This window comes from Pseudorasbora parva, chromosome 6 (genome assembly GCF_024679245.1).
Source record: "Pseudorasbora parva isolate DD20220531a chromosome 6, ASM2467924v1, whole genome shotgun sequence".
In the NCBI taxonomy this organism is placed as follows: Eukaryota; Metazoa; Chordata; class Actinopteri; order Cypriniformes; family Gobionidae; genus Pseudorasbora; species Pseudorasbora parva.
Genome location: NC_090177.1, coordinates 30,638,249 through 30,655,143, shown reverse-complemented (window position 1 = coordinate 30,655,143; position 16,895 = coordinate 30,638,249). Strand labels below are relative to the sequence as shown.

General features: G+C 37.8%; 1 protein-coding gene across 9 annotated transcripts in view; it reads right to left on the bottom strand.

Moving 5' to 3' along the window:
* Positions 1-16,895, bottom strand: part of chl1a (cell adhesion molecule L1-like a) — an 88,378-nt gene that overhangs the window by 32,216 nt on the left and 39,267 nt on the right. For 8 of the 9 annotated variants that reach the window (XM_067446646.1, XM_067446651.1, XM_067446649.1 and 5 more), the window contains exons 2-12: positions 14,251-14,438; positions 13,952-14,060; positions 11,244-11,434; positions 10,850-10,972; positions 8,078-8,248; positions 6,410-6,445; positions 5,915-6,014; positions 5,628-5,809; positions 2,313-2,447; positions 944-1,084; positions 320-431 (exon numbers count right to left, since the gene is read on the bottom strand). In XM_067446646.1, coding sequence (XP_067302747.1) covers positions 320-431; positions 944-1,084; positions 2,313-2,447; positions 5,628-5,809; positions 5,915-6,014; positions 6,410-6,445; positions 8,078-8,248; positions 10,850-10,972; positions 11,244-11,434; positions 13,952-14,060; positions 14,251-14,332 — 1,382 coding nt within the window. In that variant the 5' untranslated portion in view covers positions 14,333-14,438. Of the gene's footprint in view, positions 1-319; positions 432-943; positions 1,085-2,312; positions 2,448-5,627; positions 5,810-5,914; positions 6,015-6,409; positions 6,446-8,077; positions 8,249-10,849; positions 10,973-11,243; positions 11,435-13,951; positions 14,061-14,250; positions 14,439-16,401; positions 16,619-16,895 lie in introns of all 9 variants that reach the window. The other variant, XM_067446648.1, reaches the window with a different exon arrangement.

Here is a 16,895-nt window from a genome sequence, read left to right as displayed (position 1 = left end):
ACATGTACTTTTCTTGTACTGACATGGCTTCTATAATGCTTTATTGGATGGCATGATTTTCAAGGTTTCCCTTTAGCAAATTGTTGAATTTGTCCTACTGTATAATATCCAATTCTCCCACAATCAATTGTCCAAGTTTGATGTTTAATATAACTCCTGCACATCAGTTTAATGAGATTTCAGTGTGCTCACCATTTCAGGAATACGTATAAAGGACAAAAGCGGAATGTTGAACAGAAAAGAGACCCCTGACTTGTGGCTTATGTTGCGTCTGGTTAGGACACAGTGTTAGAAACAGAGAGCTTTATACAAAACTCACCAGTTAAGGGTGGCAGGTGGTGAGCTAAAGACTTTGCAGTCCATAATCACACTCTTGCCTAACATGGTAGCGTACTCCAGATAATTCCGCGTCAGAATCAAAGGAGGGTGATCTGAGAGAAAGCCGGACCATTAGTCAAAAGTTCACACAGATAAACATCAAACAACCAGTGTGGCATATGGCCGAGGCTCATGAATCCAAGGTACACTCCCGAAATCACAATTAAACTGTAAAAAATCTATTAGCATATAAAAGAGCTCTCTTCTTCTGCCAGATCTACAAACAGAAAACAGAGACTGAAGTAGTTCGTACGTACACACACACACACACACACACACACACACACACACACACACACACACACACACACACACACACTCTCTCTCTCTTCTACGTCAATTACGAATGAACAGCTGCTGAAACCCTTAAGCCTTTACGTGTCAGCAAGAGCATCATAATATAATCAAAGCCCAAAAAATTTCAATGAGGACCACAATCTTCTCTTCTGGTGCGATGATTAATTGATACATGTAGATTAGATAGGTTGCACATCAGTAGAGGTGACCTAGCATTTTAAACATTGCAATATGATTTTCATTGTCTATAGGTAAGTTAAGTACTCACTCATGACAAGCACGTTGGCATTGGCAAGTAGGGTCCCGTGTTTGTTGGAGGCCTCACACTGGTACACAGCGGTGTCTCTCTGCTCCGCTCCGACTATGATTATTCTGTCGTCAAGCATTTTGTGATTGGTAGAAAGAAAATCTGGGGTAAAAAAAAATTAAATTGGCACCCGAGAGAAGAGACCTGGGGCTACATTCACACTACATTCGAAAGTTTGGTTTTAATATGATTTTTTTTATGATGCCAAATATTATTACAATTTGAAATTACAGTTTTTTATGGAAGCCCATTTCTGCCACTAAATAAAAAAATAGCGACTTTTAATCTCAGAATTCAGACTTTTTTTCTCACAATTGCGAGTTATAAAGTCACAATTCTGAGATATAAACTCGCAATGGCGTGATATAAAGTTAGAATTATGACTTTATAACTTGCAATTGTGTGGAAAATGTCAGATTGTGACTGTCACGGAATTGCGAGTTTATATCTCAGAATTCTGGCTTTAAAACTCGCAATTGTGAGAAAAAAAGTCAGAATTGTGACTATTACGCAATTGTGAATTTATTGTGAGTTGCAATTACTTTTTTTTTATTATTATTTAGTGGCGGAAACGGGCTTCCATAGTTTTTTTAATTTTTATCTCAGTATATTTTAAAATATAATTTATTCATGTGACGTCAAAGCTGGACTTTCAGCATCCTTACTCCAGTCTTCAGTGTCACATGATCATTCAGAAATCATTCTAATATGCAGAGTTGTTACTCAAGAAACATGCTTTCTTATTATCAATGCTGAAAATAGTTGTGCTGCTTAATAATATTTTTGTGTTTCATAAAGATTTACATTTTGCTGAAAAGCCACCAAATAGTGGCTATTCAGGCATTTAAATATAAATGCTATTGCCTTTTTTCTGTGAGTGATAACACTGGACATGTTCAATAGCCAAGACTTGAAGGTATATGTCTATACAGAAACTGACATAAAAACAAACACATTTCTAACAAAAATCCACTCTGAGAAATATCTCATAGAGTGCTGTCTATATAGTAATATTTCATATCATTAGCTATAGCAACACTACACTTGTGAGGTACATATCTGGAAGAGACATCATTGACTTTTGCTGCATATTATGCTCTGGTCTACTCACTACTGATGTATCATTTTAACAGAGCATGTAAATTGTGTGTGAATACAGGGGTCGACATATTCACTGATGTTTACAGAGTCTTAATGATGAGGAAAAACCAAAACGGAACAACAGACTGTTCACACAGCCAGTAATTGCACATTTGGCAGAGTGGCTTTGAGCTGACAATTTCAGTCAAATGGCCATGATAAGGGTGGGGGATGAGGGGGTTTAACACACCATCAAGGGGTTGGCCGTTCCTCTTCCAGGTGATTGTGGGTTGTGGTTTTCCTGCAGCAGAACACTTGATGTGGATGTCAGATCCAATCCCTGCTAACTGACTCTTCACTGGCTCCTCCTGCCAGCTGGGTGGCTCTGAGACACAGCATATGAATACGGATTAAAACAACTTCCTACTTAGAGCAATACTGCCCTCCTGCGTTTGAAAGGGACATGACCATTTTATTTAGTGTTGATTTTATGAGATCAACCTGCAGTTTGGTTTTCATTCAGATGTGTGTTTTTTGTGTGTGTGTGTGTGTGTGTGTGTGTGTGTGTGTGTGTGTGTGTGTGTGTGTGTGTGTGTGTGTGTGTGTGTGTGTGTGTGTGTTACTGCATTAAATAGTAAACATACAATTTTTTTATATATAGACTCTTAGTACAGAAGCTTTGTTTGTGTTTGTGATTACTGGATAATGATTTTACATTTATTTTTATAGAGGCTGCACTTAACCGGAGCAATTCCTTGCTACTGGAAATCATAGTTTTAACATTCTTTGGCATTTTCAAACATTCTAGAATATTTATTTTTGTCAAACTAAGGCCATAACCATGTATTGAATGCAGGACGGGCTGTTTGCAAATACTATGTGTATTAATGAATCGCATAAATGCATATTTTCAATTTAAAACTGCCATATTTGAAGTTTTCATCACTGAATGTTACTGTTGGTCGTTTAACATTTCTGTCGCAAGACAATTCACACAGTTCACCTCACTTTCTCTCAATGTTAAAGCGACCGACGCATCAGTGTTGCCAACTCTCGTGAGGCAAAGCAGCAACCGCAGCTTCAAAAACAAACCCGATATTATTATATTATTTATTATCATCAGTATAATTTAGGATAATTTAATTTTTTTTAATTAATAAAAGTCTGCAACATATTAAACTGAAACCTTTCAGAGTTTGAAAAGCAAAAACAGATTTGCAATAAAACGCATTTGGGGGGGGGGGGGGTGAAATGCTGTTTCATGCATACTGAGCTTTTTACACTGTTAAAGACTTGGATTCCCATCCTAAACATAGACAAAGTTTCAAAAACTAATTTTGGACGTGTCAAAAATACTCCTTCTGGTTTCTCACAAGTTTCAGAGAGTTTTTTTCGAGTATGGGTCGGTTTGATGTTAATAGAGCGGAAGGTCCTTGTATGGGCCGTACGGGCTCTTCTCCCGGAATGGTGTGTGCGTGTGACTAGAGCGAGAGAGGAAATGCACGCCCATAAACACTCCACGCTCCACTATATTCCTATGGGTGACATCAAGTGACTTTAACGCTTCACCACAGCAAGTCACTGCTGTCAGGACTTCACCAAACCATACCAACGAAGTGTGTTTTTGACGGAGCGGTCCCAGCGATAAAGGTTCGGTCCTGCTTTGGAAGCAGCCGGTGAGTAAAACTGCTTCAAATGTCTCTCCTATTGGCTCGTCGCGTGAGTAAACATCAGTAAACGACACGATCGCGTGCTTCGTCATTCAAATGCGCTAACGGTTACTCCATTGCTGTTCTATGTATAACGTTACACTATCTGACGTGCAAAACCGTTTTGCTTGCTACTGCTAAGGTTTAGTCACATACAATAGTCCATAAACCGAATCATGTCCTCATAAACTGCGAGTAAACACACACAAATGTTGACAGGCCCCTAAATACAGTACATACCACAGAGACGGACGTCCTGCTGTTGCTGTTTCTCCTGTTCAATTTATTTCAGCCTCCGAATGATTCTGGATCATTATCTGTATTAGCTGAGCTCGATAGCCATGGGTTTCTCCACGCTTGAGGACGTCACTGCTTTGCGCGCTCGTCATTCTTTAGCTCCGCCCACATGATACGCCTCCAGGCGCTCGTTTTTTTCCGGAAAGACTCGGTACAGCCCATATTTCTTTTATAAATATAATAAAACTGAAGACTTTTCGGAGATATGAAGGATGCAATACTACTCTATAGGTACTCAAGATTGACATGAGATTGACTGAAACTGAGTGAGTTCACAGTTCGCAGTGCACATGTCGGGGTCAGAAAGTTCATTCCATTCCATTGAATTGTATGTTAACCAGAGAATTTCTCGTCAAGAAAAAAAATGCCTACTTGCATCGTGAACTGTGAAAATCGCACCAGTTGCGGACTCAAGTTTTTCAGGATTTCCACAGGATCTCATCCGTTAAAGAACATCGACCGATGACATATGTGGCTGCAAGCTATAACGGGCTGGGGTGTGTTAATGTCAGCAGGTGGTGGAGTAACGTTAACGTTAATTACTGCTTTTAATGAATTAGCTTGAGATCGAATTCAAGCTAGATTTTTTTGCTATAAATTATAGACATGGCATCTGAGGACTAATTCTCTTTTTTTCTCCGTTATTTTGCTTAATTTCCAGATTCGTTCATAAGCTCGTAATTCTTAATGTGCTCTGCAAAAAAAGTGCATTGACAAACTAAAAGAAATAAATGACATTTGTATGTATTCAAAATAAAATATATGATCGTACTGAATGTCAGCTTGCTTTATTTGCTCAAGATAAGGATTTATTAACTCCACATGTCATTCAAACAAGACAATCTGCTGCGTCGAGAGCTATCGCTGCAACCACACAAGTTTGCGATAATTATATATAATACTTGCCCTTTGTAGTGAACCTATAAGCTGGTCTATTACCTGACTTAAGCCAAGGTAAAAAAATAAAAAAGTGGTAATTTATCATTAGTTAGCCGCAGGCTAGCGCCAACATTGTGACAACGACGGTATAGTTAAGCCATAAGTAAACAAAATGTTTTCTGTAAACTGTAGACTGATTCAATAGTTAGGTAAAGTTTGATATCTGGCAATTTGACCTGTGGCATGCTGTCTGTCAATTTGACTGTCTTTACATTAGTGCTTTCACTATAACTAAATATATAGCAACATGTAAATAGGAAAATGTAGGCATTATTTTGTCACTTATTGAGAAGTAGGCTAGATGAGCCGTTTACCTCCAGTCTTTGTGCTAAGCTAGGCTAGCGGTGGGAGCGTCAGACAGAGTTATGGCACGCGCGGAGATGAGAATGGTATTTATGGACTTATCTAACTCTGGGGGATATGGTTAAAGTCCCCAAAAGTCGGCGTGTAATGAAGAGCAGCAGCAGTGCAAGAATTCCAAATATTGGGTGGAGGGCAATTTGGCCATGTCTAAATATTGCAGGGGGCTTGGTGGTTATGGCCTGTGTCAAACAGATTTACTGACTAGAATAACTGAGAATCATTAAAGTACATCTCAAAACTTCTAAATGTTAACATACCTTCCACAACAACTTGGAAATGATGCACAGCTTCACCAAGGTCATTCTTGGCTTTGCACATGTATTTCCCTTCATCCAGTTCTGTGACATTTGGTATACTCAGAAGCTTTCCAAAGTTTTTGATTTGTGAGCGCTTTGGCAAACTTTCCCACATCTTGATCCATTCTACCTCCGGTGTAGGCCTAAGAAAAGTTGAAAAAAATGCCGTCAGTCTGTCTGTCAGTGGAAATGATTGGTTACTTTGGTGTGTTTGTAAGCCCTAAGTGACCATAGAGAAGAGAACTCACAGCCCTTCTGCGATACACTCCAGCTCCAGCTCTTCTTCTTTTTTTAGGTATGTTGTTGTATGACTTGAGGGAACCAAAATGTTCGGCTTCCTCTTCTGAACTGAATGGGGAAAAATGATGTTAAATGGCCTTGACGTGGATTAAAAACAGAAAACCACCTTTACGTCTGAATAAGAAAAATGGGCCAAATTGATGAGGAAAATAAACATAATTCAAGATATATTCTTTGAAAAACAGGTCATTACACTTTGCAAATTGACAGTCAGATATTCCTAGAAAAGCCCATATCTCAAACTGAAAAAAACTCTAGAACACACAATCTGAACTCTGAAAATAGCTGACAAACTAGCAAGTGCTGAAGCCTGGCAAAGCTTTATCTTAAACTTCTTGCAGCACAAAGAAAAGCCCCCAAAAATGAGAGATAAATTAAAGGTTTTGCATATTTCACACACAGCACATTTGACTAAATATTCAACCTTCTTATATGTGACTTACCACTCATGATGTCATCCTCCCCTTGGTTTGAATTTACTATTTAAAAAAATAAAAAAATACAGCAGTTTTTTGACATTTTCAGCACATTCAAATGATAATAAATAAGCACAAAAACCCACAGAAACGTCTACAAGAAAATACAAAGTAAAAAACGCTCAGAGTGGTCATCCAAACTGATTAGAACGATAAGGTTTTATATTCTTAACTGTGCTAAACATATTGTATTAACGTCTATATTTCTCAGCGAACTAATTTGTAATATACATAAAGGGGGGGGGGGGGGGGGGTGTAGGTCAGAACTTTATTTTATCCATCAGAAATCAGCGGTGTGAAGAGCAAGGAAGGTGGCATTACCGATTCAGTGCCCCACTGAATCGGACTTTTTTCTTTCTTTCCCATTGCATATCAGCCTCGTTTATTTTAAATAAAAAACAGAAAAGTGGAAATTAAGTGCCAAATTATCTTAGAATAGTGGGAATAAAGTGTTTAACAGGCAGGGGTAGGTGCAGGTGAAGTATGTCAAGTTTAAGAATGTAAATAGAGTACATGTTGACATTAAAGGGGGTTAAGATAGAGATGCAAATGTTTGTCCAACAGTTACTCTTATGTATTAGCACGCTAAAGCACATAATGCTGACAATACACTAAAACCAAGTGTATAAATCATCATCTATAAATTGCATCCACTTTATTGAATCGCCACTACAGCCATTTGAGCTTTGCTTTTGGAACTAATCTACCACCATCATCAATAACCTTTTGTAGATTGTTTGCTTTGATCTGAAACAGGGACTGGGGCTGCAAATTAGTCTTTGGCTAGAAGCCTGCATGTAACGCATTGGCTGCTTGAAATTGTTATTCTGCATTGTCCCTGTTAAATAAACAAAAAATATATAATACAATTAAATTCAAATTTTGGTTTGCTTTCACAAGTCAACATTTCAAAGCGTACCAAAATGTGTTTATGCAAGTCACATGCGAGTTCTTCTGCGTCATCCATTAGGTTGGATTGACAAATTCGCTCCGGAAACTTATTGTGGCTTTATCGGTGTCTGTCAAGACACACACAAACACTTATACGGATGTAGCCGTCATTCCCGCTCTGACTGATGAATGATACCTATCCGAGCATGATTGCCGCATTCATTTATGTTTAACAAACCAAACTAAGTGATACAGCGTACCAGGTTCTGAAACAAACGCTCCAAATGAGCCAAATGTGAATACATTCTGAGAGATAATTACTGAGAGTCAATCAAAATGTTGTATTGTTAATATATGTATAATTTGTTTAGCTGTTGTGCATCTCACGGTTTGCATTTGAATTTCATTTTCATGACTAAAAATCGTTTTAAAAACACCTGCTGTGCTTCATCTAGCTGCAAAAATATGTCCGTCATATTCATAGAGAAGCTTTGCATCACAGGAATAAAATATATTCAAAAAACTATTTTGATTTGTAATAATATTTCGCAATATAACAGTTTTTACTATATTTCTAGTGAAGCAAATGCAGCCTTGCATGGTGAGAGCAAGAGATTTCTTTCGGAAACGAAAAATATATACAAAATGTGTATACACACACAAGTATAAAACTCTTTTCTATTAAATTTTTCTTTAAACCATTGCATGTTGCTTGTACTCTCTACAGAGATTCTTGGCACGTACTTGACTTGACCCTCAGGACCATGCGGGGTTTCTGAACAATTGTGCGTATCCTGGAAAAGGAGGCAAAACAGCAGTAGTCATCGTTGCTGTCTGACACCAGTGTATTAGAGAAGTACAGATTCCCATTGAGGCCCATGGACACCCTCTCATTCTGCTCAATGTGCCGAAGATCTGAGAACAATACAGAGAGGATTGTTAGATTAACATGAACCGCCCAGAAATAGTCCCATCTGACAGACTGCACAGCAGATAACAGGCATCATGGGTAGAGCTTCGAATGCTCAGATATTCTTGTACCTCACATCAAATGTAGGTGGCTCAACATGATTAAGCCACCTCTTCAGCTCAAGAAATGAAGACACGTACAATAATAACACTGCAAAAAACAAATACAACTTTTTTTTACATTTCTAAATGTGGGAGGAAATTAATTTAAAGAGATAATGAAAATGTATTTTTCTTACCACCACTAAGCCAAAACCTGATTAAGTTCATTTGATTACTCTGAAATCTAAATCTAAGTTACCTTATCTTGTTTAAGGATGTTTAGATATTCGAATTGGAAACCAAGACAAAAATGAAGAGAAAAAAAGTAAAGACACATTTAGAAACTAAATGTGAAGCATATTATTGGGCCTATCCACATTATGTTCATTTTAATACCTTTTAATGGTTAGTTATTAAAGGGTTAGTTCACCCAAAAATGAAATTGATGTCATTAATGACTAATTTAAGACATTTTATATTTACTCCGAAAGATTCTGCCTCTCCATTGATAAAAAATGTGCACAGTTTACTGTCCTTTTCCAGAAGGACCAGAAAGGGAATAAAAACATCAATAAAGTAGTCCATATGTGACATCTGTGTTTGTTTTCAATCCTCAAACAAAGATTCGAACGGTTATGAATCAGCGTATTGATTCATGATTTGGATCGCCAATGTCACGTGATTTCAGCAGTTTGACACGCAATCCGAATCATGAATCAATACGCTGATTCATAACAATTTGAATCTTTTTTTGAGGATTGAAAACAAACCTGGAAGAGAAGAAAATGCTGAATAAAGTCGTAGTTTTCTTTATTTTGGGACCAAAATGTATTTTCAATGCTTCAAGAGATTCTAATTAACTAACTGATGTCACATATGGACTACTTTGACGATGTTTATTACCTTTCTGGTCCTTCTGGAAAGGGACATTATACTGAGCATACGTTTTCAATGGCGAGACAGAATCTCTCTGACTAAATATAAAATATCTTAAACTGTGTCTGAAGATGAACAGAGGTCTTACGGGTGTGGAACAACATTAGGGTGAGTCATTAATGATATCAATTTCATTTTTGGGTGAACTAACCCTTTAATGATATTTGTTTACTTGTATAGGATGATTTTTTTCTGCGTTCAGCTGCGACCAGTTGAGACCGGCCGATCTACTCTTTTACTGGCTTGACTGAAAAGATGAAATTCTTCAAATGCCACATATCTTGTGCTTACAGTAAGTATTAATCATAAGCATTCTTCACCATTTGCATCATGTAATATGTAAACATGTTTATCATCAAAAGCCTATTATTAGTACAGGCATTCATGAACTCAAGACTGGCGCCAGTAAAATGCTAGTTTTAGTTACAGTTGGTTGAAATATACACTGATCTGGTATAACATTTTGACCACTGACAGGTGAAGTGAATAACACTGACTATCTCTTCATCATGGCACCTGTTAGTGGATGGGGTATATTAGGCAGCAACTAAACATTTTGTCCTCAAAGTTGATGTGTTAGAAGCAGGACAAATGGGCAAGATTAAGGATTTAAGTAAGTTTAACAAAGGGATAAATTGTGATGTTAGACGACTGGGTCAGAGCATCTTCAAAACTTCAGCTCTTGTGCGGTATTCTTGGTGTTCCCTGCAGTGGTCAGTATCTATCAAAAGTAGTCCGAGGCAGAAACAGTGGTGAACCGGCAATAGGGTCATTGATGCACGTGAGGCGCGAAGGCTGGCCCATGTGTTCTGATCAAACAGACGAGCTACTCTAGCTCAAATTGCTGAAGAAGTTAATGCTGGTTCTGATAGAAAGGTGTCAGAATACACAGTGGAACACAGATTGTTAAGTATGGGGCTACATAGCTGCAGTTGCTAACATCTTGGTGCCAGATACCACACACATTCAGGGGTCTAGTGGAGTCCGTGCCTCGACGGGTCGGGCTTGAGGACCAAAACAATATTAGGAAGGTGGTCATAATGTTATGCCTGACCGGTGTATGCCTGCATTCATTTTTACTGTGGCCAAGGTGTTGATTGACATATAAGAAACAGTAATGTTTGTTGTAGCAGCTGAGATTTGAAGAATATTTGAAAGTGCATATATGATGTGTCATTTAAAAACTAAACTCGGGAGGAGCACGTTCAAATGATCTATCCAATCATGATGTCATTCCAACCATCTGTCAGCAATCAGTTATCAACACGTCTACCAATCAGCTCAAGTGGAGGGTCACATAAATACCCAGTCAACTCCAATGTTTCTTGACAGGTTTTCAGATTCCCTCCCCAACCCTGTCATCCTCACATTCACCTGGTTACTTTCCTAACCAGAAATACAGGGGGAGTACTCTGGGTTCGGTCCAAATACCGAGCTCAGAGCCCTCTCCTCGGACAGCACGCAAAAATACGCATACCGTTTATTCTATCTGACTCATATGTAAGTGTGAACTCGTGAATTATTCTAAGGCAATTTGATGTGAAACCGATTTAAAGTATATTGAATTACCATTGGTCATCCAGTACAGCTGCCAAGGTGGAATCCCTTGTGGGGGGTTACACTCCAAAACCACCGATTCACCCTCTGTGACTACCACTGGCTCTGTCTTCTCTTTGGGAAACTTGGGTACCACTATCAGCAAGCACAAAAACAAATAAATTGCATTTAAATTCAGTCACTTGGTAGCCTTCTATTGAAACTGGCAGAAATAAATGCTCAAGATTAAAAACAAGTCCAGCAACATCATGCTTGATGTGCTCAAGGCGACACATGTAATATGCAAATGTCCTGGAACAGATCTGAGGAAATTCTAAATATTAGATTTTCTGGATTCCTACCACTCGTTTCATGATAAGCAGCCAAGATGATGTGTGAGACAGGATATTTATGTGCAATGACTTACTAGGCACAGTAAACTCTGCTTCCTCTGATATTGCCGTTCCGAGCTTGTTTGAGGCATAACATCTGTACTTTCCTTGGTATTTCACTTTATCTTTATTGTTGGGTATAACAAATGTCCCACTATTTGCTTCTTTAATGATCCGAGGGTCTTTATGTGGGTCAAAATCCTTCCCATCTTTTGTCCAGTGGTACCTGTTTAATTAAAATCACACAACAGGCAGCTTTCAGCAACACTAATACTTTTATTCCACCCACAAGAAAATGAAAAAAATAGGTTGTTTCATCAAATTAAAAGAAAAGGTCTAAGTATAGTTTATAGATTTCTTATTAGTGTCATATTAAACAAGATTCCTGTTTCAACTCTTTTTCTTTGTACATCCTTTCTGTTTAATTAACTTTCCCTGCACGTTTGAAGTGAATACAATACAGAGAATTATAAAAAATAAAATAAAATAAAGAATATTCACGGTGAGAGAAAAACACCTAATTTTCACCTCACATTTTGCACAAAGAAATTCCACAATTTTATTTGGGTACTTCTCTGGTTTAGCTGTCTGCAATGACAACCTTAAAGGGATAGTTCACCCAAAAATGAAAATTCGGTCATCATTTACTCGTACTTTTAGGTTTGTATTCACATATTAACATTGATCAGAGAACATGCTAGTGTGCACTCATTCGGTAAACGGAAACTCATGCATGTTTGCTTGACACGCCAGAACCATTGAAATTCTTTGTTGCGTGTTACACCATCACATTTGAGCTTCTGCAAGAACCAATGATCCCTTTATGAACATTTTGAAGTGTCAGAGTTTTTCCCCGCTGTACATTCTGCAACAAATATGTTTGGCATACTTCACCACTTTTTCATATTAAACTAGGTTATTCCCTTAACTAAAACAAGTTGATACACACCTCTCTCATCTGAGTGTGTGCACTTAGGGTGTACTCACACTAGGCACGGTTGCCATGAACAGGGCCCGAGTACGATTGTCCCGGGCCCGGTTCAAACTGGCTAGTGTGAGTACACCCTTAATCTCTCTGACGCGCGGTGACGATCTGATAGCATTTAGCTTAGCCCACTAAGCCCAGTTCATTCACTATGGAACCAAACAGAGATCAAGTTAGAAGCGACCAAACACCTCCACGTTTCCCCATTTAAATACAGTTACACTAATAGTTGAACGATCAAGTATGGTGACATAAAATAAAACGTGGTGCTTTTATTAGCGGGTTAAAAAGGAGAACTACAATGTATGGCAGAATAACACTTCTGAGAGTACTTTGACTCGCACGGGGTAAAAACTCTGAAAAATCAGGGAGGACAATGTTTCAGGTAGGTACAATTTGTACTCTTTTTTTTTTTTTTTTTTTTTTGAGAGAGTGAGTCGCAAGTTTATCAGTCTAATCTTCATTAACTGACAGAAGCTGTGCAAACACGCTAGCCAGACCTTTAACACTTCCACTCGTGCCTTACATCCTTTTGCAGCCTCTCATGCATGACACGTATTTAGTCGTGCATAGAACTCAAAACTGACAGGAGTCGCTTCAGTGGAGAACAGGGACTAGATCTAGAACCTTCAAATGACACGAAAGTGACCACACACAAAAAGGGGCTCTTCTGCACTGTATGACGTGACAGACAACTAGTTGTCCAGTGCGGTTCCATTAGCACAACGCAGGTTTTCAGAGAATGTCTTTGTGAGCCCTGAAAATGTATGGGTGTGAGTTCGGTTATTGAATGCGGTTGTCACTCCCGTAAATAACTGTAATGTGTGTGAACGTAACCATACTAAGGACTCAAATACAGGGCTGAGAACCGTATTCGTCTGCTGTATGAAAGTGGCCTTTGTTTCTTCACTGCAATTCCTAATTTGCATCTATCTACAGCAACATTTGGACGTGGTAAATACATTAAAGCAAATCTAAAATGACATGCTGTACATTTGTCACGTGTACTTAAGTCTGTCAGTCATCATTACACCGTGTCCTAACTACATGCGATGGGATAAGATTCCAGGGACAAGCAACTTGTCTTTCCACAACAGATGCAATGCGACTACGAGATGCGACAAATCAATCAAAAACTACAGCCAATCAGAACAGCGTGTGGGCGGGCTCTTGTGGGCAAGTGTACCAGAGATTAATCTTGACGGCACCCAAAGGAAATGGATCAGTAGTACATAATCGAATTCACAAATATTACACTATATAAACATTACTAACAATACATACTGAGTAACTAAAACAATCTCTGTTATAGAATATATTTGTTTGTTCACAGTTTGAACGTTCTTTCCATTTGTTTAAAGGTGCACTGTGCAAGTTTTAGGGGCATCTAGTGGTGAGGTTGTGAATCGCAATCACCTACAGCTCACCCCTCCCTTTGGAAGCACATAGCACAAAGCTACGGGGGGCTGACACAGGACAAAAATGTCATTGTTCGAGACCGCAGTGTGTGACTAGTGATCTGTAGAAAAGTTTGTCCGTTTAGGGCTACTGTAGAAACATTGCAGCACAAAATGGTGACTTCACTGTAAGGTTACCCGCGGTGTATGTAGATAAAAATGGCTCATTCTAAGGTAATAAAACATAATGGTTCATTATGTCTTTCACCTTACATAATGAACAACACAAGGGTGAGTAATTGATGACATAATTTCCATTTTGGTGGGAATTAACACTTTAAGTGCAGGACATCTCACTTACGTAGGTCTTGGGTTGCCTTTGGCTTCACACTTGAACAGGATGTTCTCATCATATGGCAAGGCAATGAGAGAGCCCGAGGTCTGAGCAGTGATGGTCGGCAGCTGCTCCACTGCAGGAAAGAGGTCAAAGAATAAAAGAGCTGTTGAGATAGTCATTTATGCTAAAAGGAAGCTTTTTTCTGGAAGAGTTTACTGGATAATAACATTTAATAGTGTTGAATAATGACCATAGCCTCAAGTTGAACTGTTGCACTGATAAGAACAAAAGTACGAAAGCAATTTAACTGTCCTGGTACTTACCGTGAGGAGGGAAAAAAAGACCAAAGGAAGTGGAGAAGAAGGCCGACAGGAGCCCGACACTAAGGCTCCTGAGCCCCCTCATTTCAGCCAGCAGATAAAAAGGGCAAAGGTGACGGAAAGGCTGAAAAAACCCTTGGAAAGTTGTTCTTTTAGCAAGAGCTCTTCACTGACTCCTCCAAGGAAAAGATCTATAGAGACATAAAAGACTACAAAAAGTCAGAACAGAGAACAAGTTGTCATAAATCCTTCTACAGTGAAACTGAGAGGAGATTTGAGGAGCTGGTCACTTTTAACCGTTAATCTTGTTGAAAATATAGCAGGTGAGATGCTTTTCAAAACTATTTCACCTCAAAAGTGTATTGATATTGATATATTTTATCAACACAGCCTGAAATAAAATCCAGGAATTAGGTCAATGATGTGCTGCTTCTTTTATGGTATCGATTTAAAAATACATTAAACAATTTATACATGCAGTGACTTCTTTTATGCTGAGCATGTTGTAAAATCAATTGTGATGTTTTTGGGTTTTAAAAAATGCCTGGTTAAAACAACATGGTATCTTACCTAATGAAGAAAATTCAGCCAATTTAAAAGAAACCCTCATTATGTAGCACAGAATAATATTTTGTAATTTTCTATTAAAAAAAAGTATAATATTTTAACAAAACTGCTTCAATGGTAATATTTTAAAATTCAAAATTTTCCATCACTCCCTCAGCCATTGTTTTAAAAACACAGTGTTGCAGTGTTAATAAAAAATTGTCTTTTTTTTTTAAATAAATGTTATGAAAAACTTTACTAGATTTGCAATGCTAATAATAATGGAAACGCGTCATAACTGCCTGTGAAATTTCATATTTTCAGTCACTTTCATTTCTTATTTAAAGTATCATTTAATTTTTATTATTATTATTATTTCATATTTCAATATTCAACATTTTATTTTTAAAACATTCTCAGACCTGCATTATACAGTCTGTGCAAATGTACCTAAAAGCACTTCAGTTTCAAATTCTGCGCACTTTCTGTGTACTATTAGAATTGTGTTGATGCTGATCTGTAACAGTCCTATAGTGCCTAATATTCTAACTGAATTTATTGATAAAAATCATCAGGGATAAAAATCACCCCTTAATGGAACATTGATTTCTGTTAGTACTGTAAACCAACCACTTTACATAAAGCATGAAGAATATGAAAATTGACAAGTCAGCTGTCCACCACATGCCTCAACATGTCAAGTTACCAGCTCAAAAACACTCAAAATATTGTCTAATTACCAAGATTTTTTTGTTTGTTGTTAATATAGCACACCCCTATACACTCACATAAAAAAATTAAAATGAACACTCACCAAGTTCCAAATGCGAGTAAAAATCAGCATTGGTGAGTATGAAATGGTGTCATTCGCCAGTTGGCCGGTAACTAACATTTGAATGAATTCTAACAATGCTGTGAGAACACTTGGGATAAATGACTGGACAGTGCTGCCTTGTCACAAAAGCTCAAAAGGGAACTCAATTTGTTTCTCTAGTGTCTCAGACATACTGAACTGAGGTCTACTTTACGTCTTCTTGCGCTTGAACAGACATATTCAAATTAAATAATTTAAAAATGCCCATCTTGGCAAGTATCCTCATAAACATCAGTTATGTTACATAAGTTATGTCTAAAGTGAGCGTAAGCAGTTGAGAAAAAAAAGTTTATCAGTATATTGGATCTGTGCATTGGGTCTTAAAGAGACAGCAGTGTAATATTCCTGCTGCTGTCTGCGTTTTTAATTTTAATCAAACAACAAAAGACAGAACAACCACTAATCCCTCGTGACTAAATAACTTTTGAAGCTTCAAAGATTAATAAAGACTATTATGATTCATGGCATGTAAGTAATATTTTCACCGGCCATTGGCAGGTGTGTCAAAAAGTTAGTTTTAGGGCCTGCTCACATATTGAAAATGTGTTATAAAAGGTTAAAAGGTATATGTGGTATAAAAGGTTTAAAATGACACAAGTTAACATTAATAGCTTCAAAAAAGCTTCAGAAAAGGTGAACTTTTCAGCATGTGCAAAGTCAAGACACAAAGGTTGCAAGGTTTAAACGAAAGACATCAGCTGAGAAAAGAATTTCATGTTGTTTATTTCACTGACCCGTGTGTGTTGTTTGCCTTCACGTCTCCGTGAAGGCTGAGCACGCTCGCGCCGCAGGCTCATTCCACACAATCATTCACACTCACAAGATGCACAGAGTCAAGCCGCCTCCACAAATTACCAGCATCGACCAAGATTAACTCTCCTTATCCAGGAGTGGCCAGAGGTGATGGATTCTCTTACTTTTGCCCCTGGCTCATAATTTGGAGGTCTTGTCCTGTGTCATGAAGAGCAATCAAAACATCTAGACGGACTCGAGGAATCAGCACACTATATGCACTGACAACAGCGATGCAGGCGCCTTAATATTTCTTCTTATTTTATTATGTCTTTTTTGACACAATTTACGACACATCAGTCTTCAATAAAAATAAAAATAAATCTATTTTAACATATGTATATATATATATATATATATATATATATATATATATATATATATATATATATATATATATATATGTATATATATATATATATATACATTGTAAAAT